Below are 9,819 nucleotides of genomic sequence, written 5' to 3'. Positions count from 1 at the left end.
TACATGCTCTAGAATTATACTGCAAAATAGTATACGAATACTGTATTTGATCATGTTATGTAAATATTATTAAGTTAGGAATAACAAGGGCAAAGACAGATCGATAGATCGATACACAAGGACAAGTGAGCTCCAGTGACTGTGTGGTGTTTGTGACTGACCAATGTTGTTTTAAATAAATAAATAAATAAATACATAAATACATAAATAAATAAACATTACAGTTTTGCACACATGACTTTATGTTGTAAATAATTAGTTGCTGGCCTGTTGTGCTAACTTTCTGGCTCATTAAAATGACATGATAACAAATCAACAGTAAACAGCAAGGACAGTCTTACGTACAAACTTTAGCTAACTGTCATCACAGGTTATTGCGTCATAAGGATGTGTTATGGGGGCCATGAAGTGCTCATTAAAGATCTGCAAATGTGATAAGAGAAGGGAACAAGAGGAGCCGCTGGTGGTGTGGTCCCACCTTTTGCTTTGAGGTTGCTCGGTCAGCTGACTGTCTGTGACTGTCAAGATTCCTCCCGCCTCTCCTCTCACCCGCGTTCCCTTCTTCTATTTCAAGTCAGAGCCCGGCTCCCATTGGACGGTGGCGTGCCATGGATCCCGCCTCTGGCAACACGTCACCGGGCTCTATAAGCATAAAGCTCAGGCTGGCTGGGAGAGCAGTCTGCTGGATACTGGAGTGGAGGAGAGAGAAAGAGAGAGGAAGGGAGGCGTTAAATCTCTGCGGTGCAGAGCTGGAAAAAGCTGCTTCTCAGCGAAAATCAGACGCCCTATTTAATCTGCCGACTTGCTCCTTTTATTTTCCTGGAGAAAAAGAGGACTTACCAACAAGTTGCAACGAGGACTGGTGCCCGTCGCTGCGAGCTAACTTGGTATTTCTTTACTGTTCTTATTTATGTTTTTGAAAGTTGTTGTGAATGCACACTACTGAAGGGACTGCTTTACTTGTGCACTGAGGCCAGTTGCTTTCTTTCTACCTCTCCTGCCTGGTTGTCCATGCCACAGTAGAAGTCTACATGACGTAAACAGTGAGCAGAGCTTGAGTCTGAAAGTTTTTTCCTCCTGCACTTTTTTCCTCAAGGTGTTTCATGCTACAGCAAGTCAGTGCACAGCGCTGGATGAGCCAAAAGAACTATTGCATGAAACAAGAAAGGAGAGAAGAGAGGCTGATCCACAAGTCCGTTTTGGCGACGCTTGCAAGCTCATTTGCATACCTGCGAAAGAGTCGCGACGGCAGCATGAGTGCAGAGCTGAGCATGGGCCCGGAGATACCCAGCAGCCCTCTGGCTCTGGAATATGTCAATGATTTTGACCTGATGAAGTTTGACGTCAAGAAGGAGGGTTTGGCCGGGCTGGAGCGCGGAGGAGTGCGTCAGTGTAACCGCCTCCAACCACAGGGCTCGGTGTCCTCCACGCCGATCAGCACACCCTGCAGCTCTGTGCCCTCTTCGCCCAGCTTTAGCCCTACCGAGCAAAAGAACCACCTGGAGGAGTTGTACTGGCTGCCCAGCGGCGGCTACCACCAGCAGATGGACCCACAAACCCTCAGCCTGACCCCCGAGGACGCAGTGGAGGCCCTCATTGGAGCCACGAACCACGGCCACCCTCCGCCTCCGCACGTCCAACAGCAGCTGCAGCAGCAAGGCGCCTTCGAGGGCTACAGGGGTCCGCATCATCACCACAGCCACCACGGCCACGGCCAGCAGCACCACCATCCATACGCGGGGGCCATGGCACACCATGCCGAGGAACTGTCAGCTCACGCGGGAGCACACAACCACCCACACAGCCAGCACCACCACCACAACAACAACCAGGACCCCGACAGCCCGTCCCCGGTGTCTCCAGAGGCCCACCAAACACTCCACCACCACCGCCACCATCATCACCACCACCACCCTCATGGTCACCTGGGCCAGTCGGCGTCACACCACGGCTCAGCGGGCGGGCTCAGCGTGGAGGACCGCTTCTCGGACGAGCAGTTGGTCTCCATGTCGGTGCGGGAGCTCAACAGACACCTGCGCGGCTTCACCAAGGACGAGGTGATCCGCCTCAAGCAGAAGCGCAGGACCCTGAAGAACCGTGGCTACGCGCAGTCGTGCAGGTTCAAGCGGGTGCAGCAGAAGCACGTGCTGGAGAACGAGAAGACGCAGCTGATGAACCAGGTGGAGCAGCTCAAGGCGGAGATCAGCCGCCTGGCCAGGGAGAGGGACGCCTACAAACTCAAGTGCGAGAAACTGGCAGGCTCGGGGCCCACCGGTGGTTTCCGTGAAGCGGGCTCGACCAGCGACAACCCCTCATCACCAGAGTTCTTCATGTGAGTTGTTTTCTTGTGACGATAAACGAGAGACACCATCCACCTTGAACACACATTGACTGATTATATAGCAACAATAAACACCCCCATACTGTTTATGATAGGTAACGATTATAACCATGTTAGAAGACCAGATAGTATCCATATGTAATCATTCCCATTCAGGCAGCATATTTGTAGACTACTTGCTTGTAGAGAAGAGACTTTCTTTCCCCCCTCAAAGAGAAGCATCGACTGATGAACTTTGACCGTCCTTTGAGCAACTTTTACATGTGGGGATGGTGGCCACATAAAATATCTTGTTATGAAATGAGGACATTGTTGTGGAACAGCAAGGAGGCCTGACCTCTCCACTCTAGCGGGCCGTCTAGAATCCTCTCCAGAAGAAAAAAAAAGCAAGACTCCACTTTATGCAAACTAACCCTTCACAGGGGAGGGCATTTTATGCCATATCTCATTGATTTATTGCCTGCTTGGTTATATTCGAATATATAGAGAAACGAAAAAAATCTGCATTAAATATTAATCCTGCATGCTGGACATGTATGGTAATAATTTCTATTTTGTACGTTCATCATCTCGTGTATAATAAGAGCATGTTGTTGATCTGCGCTTCGCCATAGTTTTTTTTTGTGGGGGGGGGAGGTTGAAGAAATGCAGCGGGGACAGAACAGCAGGACTGCCTGTGCAGCATCATATAGCATCATATGCTGGGGGGAGGGGGCGTTATTTGGGCTTGTAAATATTATGCAACCGCAAAACTGCACAAGATTGAGGAGGCTGGTTTGAACTTCTGTCTTTCTTTGTGTTGCGTTTCTTATGTATTTTTACGTTCTGTTATAGTTGCTCCTTGGCAGGATTGACTGAAAGAGCAGTGCATCTTATTTCCAGTTTTACAGTTGCATTTAAATTCATCAAACTTTGTGTGTCAAGTGCACTTTTGGATGATGATTTTTTTTATGTTTTCACGTTGACATTTGCACAACCCCCCTCCAGGAAGACATGCTTAGATGCTTTAATGATGTTGAAGGTTCACAAAGTGCAAAGATTAACATTTGGCGGGAGGTGATGAAGCATGTGGCCGCTCCATTTTTTTGGATCCACATTAAACAAATCACATTTGTAAGTTTTCTGCATCAACTTTAACAATCGGGTGAAAACACAGGGAAATACATTTTAATATGAAATTAATGTGACTTTTTATTTATCCCAATGCAAAAAAAATCTTGGATTTAATGAATTAAAAAGCCAATAATCACTTCGATATTCAGCCACCTGTAGATGACCGAGTAGTGACTGAGGGTATATATTAAAAAACGTGTTTTGTTTTTTGAAAGTGCAGCAAATTCCCTGTTGGAGAATGATTAGACTGTGATGCAAAGTTTGAAATTACTGCTCAGTGTTTTCCTGATTTTTTTTCTGCAGGTCAGTAAAAAAGGGGATTCAGGTGGTGCAAATGCTCAAATTGAAAACCGTTTTTTATGGTATATGTTTATTTGTCTTTGTATTATTATTATTATTTGATAATTCTGGTTCTGCTGGCCAGATGCATAGTTCAACAAAGTTTTTTATTTTAATGATTTAAATTAACAGACTGTCAGATCATATCGAATAAGCATGGTGCTTGCATTTTAAACTATTGTTGAAACGTCATGCATTTTAACAATCTTTCTTTTTTTTGATTCAACTGTGTTGAAATCGAACTGAAACTGCAGCAGCGGGTTGTTGTTTTGTTTTCTTCATTTCCATGTACTTTGTCATGATGGGGATCAATTTTCAATCCTGTTTATATGAATAATAGTTAAACACTTAAATTTGAACTGTTCCATTCAGGCTGGTTTCTGTTTTGTCTTATTTTTGGTTGTTTTTGGAAGAAATTGTTTCCTATTTTGCTTATTAAAGTCATTGAAATGGCAATATTTCCCTCTCAGACTTTTTACTTAAGAAAGTCTTTTTGCATAACGACAACATATATGTATTTTAGTATTATATATATATATCAAGGTGTTATTTTCCAATAAAATGTAGCGAAAGTAGCGCAGGGAATTATTAAGACATTATAGTCACGCAAGGCATTTTATACAACATTAATGCAATATTTTCCACATTACTTGCATCCCTTTGCTGTGTGGACTGCATTCCACACGATGCGACTTCATGAATGAGGACGGGGGGCTTGTGGTGCATTCTGCTGGTCTCTGCTGACTTCTGCACAAACCTCCGCACTAGGTAAAAGGAGCTCTTGACCTTGCAACACGGAAGACGAAAAAAATACCAAAACCTTATATTTACATGAAGTGAAAACATAATTTCAGGGGTCGTGCATGGCTTTGAATATACTTACAGGCTCAAACTGGCGTGGTGTGGGGGGGAAAAATCCGATCGCCTGCTGAGGTGAGACTAAAACTGATCCTGTGTGCAACGCGGTGCAGGGTCATCTTTTTATTGTTAATATTGATAGAATGTATGACTGAGGTGTTACTCTCGTGCAAGAAGTGCGTGTTGGGTTTGCGCGTTGCTGTGTGAAGTTAAACATGAAGATGTCTTCAGTCATTCGACTGCACGAAATGATCAACATCATGCTTTAAAAAAGTGCGACATGAAGCAGAAAAGTAACACAAGAGGGGAGCGTAAGTGTTGATGGGAGTTTCTGGTGTCAGAACATTATCTGGTCCGTGTCTGCACATTCTCAAGGACAAATCAGCAAGGAAGTCCATCAGCCAATGAGAAGGAGACGAGAGTGGGTCTAGTTTACATTCTCTCTGCCTGTGTGCTTGTGTTCTGCTTCTGCAGTCTGGGGCAGGAGTGCAGCTGGGGTGAACCAGGACAAACGGGTCTCCACTTACACTTATGGTTGAGTGATTACTGTTTAACAGAAAAAGTGAGGGTTTGTTGTTTGATTTGCTAAACATTTTTTTAAAATATATAAAGATATTTGAATAAAAGCCACCTGTTTAGTAAATGTATCATTATGACCATTTAAACTACTCCTCAGATGGAAGTTCTGATGTGATGTACTTAATCTCAAATAAATCTAAATAAATCAACAATCCAAAGAAGACATTAAAAAAACCTTTGTCATTCTGCATTAAAAATTCATGTTTGTAATGATTCAGAAACGAACTTGTGGAATATTTTTCTTGTATTATCACTAATTATGTCACCTTTGGCGTCTTTGAAGTATGCAGTACGTGTGTCACTGCAGCAATCAGAGCAAAAGACAGATAGAGTATAAACGCAGGACCTGTTTTTGCTACTTATGACAAAAGAGTGACTTTCCTTGCGAGTCCGTGATGTGTCGCCCTCAGCAGAGGAGCGTCTATGTTGTGAAACTAGAAGAAGTGTAAAGAGGAACAAAGGCAGCAGGGGAGGGGACTGTAGTGGAGCGCATGAGGCACAGCTCAGCGGAAGAGCCAAGGACACAGAGACCAGGCGTACCGTAATGATTTTAGTCTCCGATCGCACGTTCACGGCCCCCCCGCAGAGATCCTATCTGCATTCAGTTTACTCTCCCAGCCTCCAGATTCTTGCCTCAGCAGCTGCACCACTGAAGAGTCCATTGACGGCTGCCCGAAAGCTGACAAGACTGTCTTTTAAGAGTGAGCTCATCTGTACAGTAGGCCTGTAAAACTCCCCAAATGTTAGCCTTAGCCATGCTCTCACTCTCTTTGACCTTTGACCCCAAACACCACAAACTCACGCATCTTTCCCAATTCGCCAAACATGCACATTTTTAATGCATTTCAAGTTCACATGTGGTTAAATATTAGCTTTAATTATCTCTTTAAACACTCACATAACCAATCAAACTCAGCTCTGTACCACCAAGGCACTCTGCTTACAGGTCCAAATGATTTCCTAGGAATTGAACACACATGCGTGCTCACTGGAGAATAACTTGTCACTGAGAGAGTGAATATGTGTGTGTGTGCCTGTTTGCCCAAAACCATTGCAAAGGAAGAATGTTGTTTCCTAAAACAAGTCTAGTGTGTAATCTGCATTTTACTTTCACGCTGTAAGGGGTGGCAGACGTTTCACAGTGTTGCATTTCTTTTCAACAGCAAGTTGCTACTCATCCTCATCATCTTACTTTATTTTTTTTGTTCAAATCTTTCTCTTCTTGTCTCCTTCCCTAGCAACAGTTCAGATCAGGACAGCTTCAAAATGACATCAGACCTCAGACATCATGTACACTGTGAAACACACAGGTGGATATTTTCCTCACAGAATATGGTAGACTCGTTTTGAATCGTGCATTCAACTGGACAGTTTGCCAAACAACATTGTATCATTTAATCAACAACTGGTGAAATGGGAAACACTTGATAAATGTATGCACTAAATCAACCTTTCCCGAATGTAGGGTCAAAACAAATAACAGGTCCCAACTTAAGCAAGAAGCAAATGCTGGAAGCTCTTTCATCGATTGTCAAGCAGCAACACGTTCTCTTGGCAAATAAATTTACTCATGTGTTTTGAATAAGTAATTCATATGCATTTGTCAACCTTATGGCTTCATGACAAATATGGTATGATGATGTATTTTGTCGTAAAATAAAGGCCACATCCACCCCGCCTGTCCCTCACCGGCCCTTGTAAGGTTCATCAAAATTGGAAAATAAAATTCAAATAAATTTACTTAATTGTCGATTAAAATGACAATGGTTTTATTTTGAAGGTGTATTTTTTTTGCCTGTGTACAGTAAGTACGCCACTTACGTCTGTCAACTACGAATGTAAATCTGTGCATGCGCACACCCTTACCTAAACCGTGACACTTGTTGACTTATTTTGCTTGTTAGCTTCCCTTGTCAGTAGTGAACAATGACAATTAAAGAGAAAAGGGGAAAGAAAGATGGGCGCTATTCCCTCTGGGCGACTCATGTACACAAAGGATATCCATCCTTTTTCTATGCTGCTAATCCTCATTAGGGTCACAGGAGTATGGTGGAGTCTGTCCTAGCTGACTTTGGGCGAGAGGCGGGATACACCCTGGACTGGTCGCCAGCCAATCGCAGGGCACATACAGTATACTGTAGACAAACAACCATTCACACTTACCGATCTCCTGACTGTGTGGCCAACATGCTAACCACTCGGCCACCGTGCGGCCTCACACAGGATATATTGTATCAAAAGCCAACCAATCACAGACATTGCAGTCTGCGTCACAAAGACAAGGTTAGACTTTATGGAGGTGCACCTAAGAAGGTTTGAAGGTGGAGGATTTCTCTTCCAGCTTTCAGCTTCCAGTCGTGGATTACTGCACTCTGCTGGCCGTAGTCACTTGTTAGCGCTAATGTACCTAATTTGAAATTAAAGTGGCTGTTTAATGAAACAAATTAGTCATGCATTTTGTTGATTTGAAACAAATGGCATATTACTGTGCGTATCTGTTCTCTAATTTGTGCCGATAGCAGTTTATTTACATGATTGGACCCCCAGTCCCAATGCCCATCACTATGGCAGCCTTTGAGGGGCAAAACGTGTTTGGTGAAGGGCTCCACTGTAAACGTTGAATCTCAAATGGGTTACTGAGTAGAGAGCTGGTCCAGTGTTACACGACCAAGACAAAAATCACATTGCACCTCAGCCGAGATTCAACTAAGCGGCCTTACCCTTCTCTCCAGCACTCTGGAATAGACCTACCCAGGGAGGCTGAAGAGTGTGATATCCCTGTATTTGGAACACACCCAACGGTATTCAAAGTATTCTTTTCACCGCCTAATTACATCCTCAGATGAGGTCAGCAGGCCTCCGTCCCCACTGTGGTGGGGACAGTGTGGACAAAGAACTGCTTCGAGTTTTTGCTGCTGCTGACCATCACCATGTAGAAAAAAAGTGAATTGTTTGAGGGCTTTGCTTGGTGTCATGAACTCCACTATAGAAATGCACGTTTTTCTACTCTTCCCTTTCTTAAACTATTATTTCATGATGAATTGGAAAATGGGCTCGTTGCTGAAAGCGTTTTAAAATATGTTGCCTTGACATTGGCTGCATTACCTTTTGCATAATCATTTTCATTTCTTGTATATCGAGAATGTTTGATAGCAAATGCTAAATGGACATACGGTAATTCATGAAGTATGTGTCTAATGAACGCTACGTAGCTATTCTCACTAACATACAGTCATGGAAAAAAATATTAGACCACCCTTGTTTTTTCAGTTTCTTGATAATTTTAATGCCTGATACAACTAAAGGTACCTTTGTTTGGACAAATATAACAATGACAACAAAAATAGCTCATTTTTTTGGCAGTACAATGCTATAGTTATTCATGTAAGAACTTAAGTGATTTTGATTATTATGAAGAAAACCATGGAAGTTGCTAGATATCAGCTCTTAAATTAAACTCTTATGAGATATATTTGTTATCATTATATTTGTCCAAACAAATGTACCTTGAGTTGTACCAGTCATTACAATGGATCAATAAACTGAAGAAACAAGGGTGGTCTAATCATCTAATCAACTATTGAGTAATTATTTGTAATTATATTATAATATTGAATTGAATTGTGAATTATATAAACTACTTTGATTACCTGTAAACTTTGAAACTGTGAATGTGAAATATTAATCATCAGTATTTAGTATAGTAGTTTAAAAGTTTACCAGTTAGATTTTAGATATATGTTATATGTTATATGTTTTATAGTAAGAGATAGATCATGTCGACTTTTAACTTGCATGCTGAAAAAGTCTGTGCACCCCAATATACATGGACAATGTACATAAATACATATTTATACATACTAATAAAGACAGTAAATATATATTTTCTATATTTATAGTAGGAGGTAGATCTTTGTAACTTGGTCATTTTAAAAGTAGCTCGCAGGCTGAAAAAGTGTGAGCACCCCTGCCCTAACCTCTGGGGGGTTGCCACTGCGACTGGCACTGACCACAGCTTCGATTAGCTGCCTCAGTAATGAAGCACGGAATATGGACTTAATATCCTTGGCCTCCCCCGGGATGCAGGTGGCGCTCGGCTGGAGGTGTGAGTTGAAGACTCAAGGAATGGGAGACTCTGCCAAATGTTCCAAGCACACCCACACTATACTCTTGGGTCTGCCAGGTCTGTCCGACATCCTCCCCTGCCATATCATCCAATTCATCATCAGGTGGTGATCAGTACACAGCTCAGCTTTTCCTTTTTCACCTGTGTGTCCAAAACATGCGGGCGCAGGTCTGATGATACGACTACAAAGTCAATCATAGACATGTAGCCTAAGGACAAACTGTGGTAGCACAGAAGTCCAATAACATAACACCTCACAGGGTTAGATCAGGGAGGCCATTCCTACCATTCACACCCTTCTAGGTCAAACTGTCGTTGCCAGTTTGGCCGTTAATGTCTCACAGTAGAACCATGAAGTCACCCACGGGGATGTTCTCCAGCACCCCTCTGCTGGACCCCAAGAAAGCTGGGTACTCTGAGCTACTGTTTGGTGCATACGCACAAACGACAGTCCCTTCCCGAA

The 9,819-nt window shown here is 43.0% G+C and overlaps 1 protein-coding gene across 1 annotated transcript; it reads left to right on the top strand.

Moving 5' to 3' along the window:
- Window positions 1-658: 658 nt before the first annotated feature.
- On the top strand, window positions 659-4,249 carry mafba (MAF bZIP transcription factor Ba). The gene is made up of 2 exons (XM_054797780.1): window positions 659-887; window positions 1,097-4,249. The coding sequence occupies exon 2, from the start codon at window positions 1,104-1,106 to the stop codon at window positions 2,334-2,336; it is 1,233 nt and encodes a 410-aa protein (XP_054653755.1). The 5' UTR covers window positions 659-887; window positions 1,097-1,103; the 3' UTR covers window positions 2,337-4,249.
- The last annotated feature ends 5,570 nt before the right edge of the window (window positions 4,250-9,819 follow it).

This window comes from Dunckerocampus dactyliophorus, chromosome 1 (genome assembly GCF_027744805.1).
Source record: "Dunckerocampus dactyliophorus isolate RoL2022-P2 chromosome 1, RoL_Ddac_1.1, whole genome shotgun sequence".
NCBI classification, from domain to species: domain Eukaryota; kingdom Metazoa; phylum Chordata; class Actinopteri; order Syngnathiformes; family Syngnathidae; genus Dunckerocampus; species Dunckerocampus dactyliophorus.
Note: the sequence above shows the minus strand (reverse complement) of the source record. Positions and strands in the feature narration are given on the sequence as shown.

What these genes read in the sequence shown, in the direction of transcription:
- mafba (XM_054797780.1), top strand. Translation starts at nt 1,104, where the DNA reads ATGCTACAGCAAGTCAGTGCACAGCGCTGGATGAGCCAAAAGAACTAT.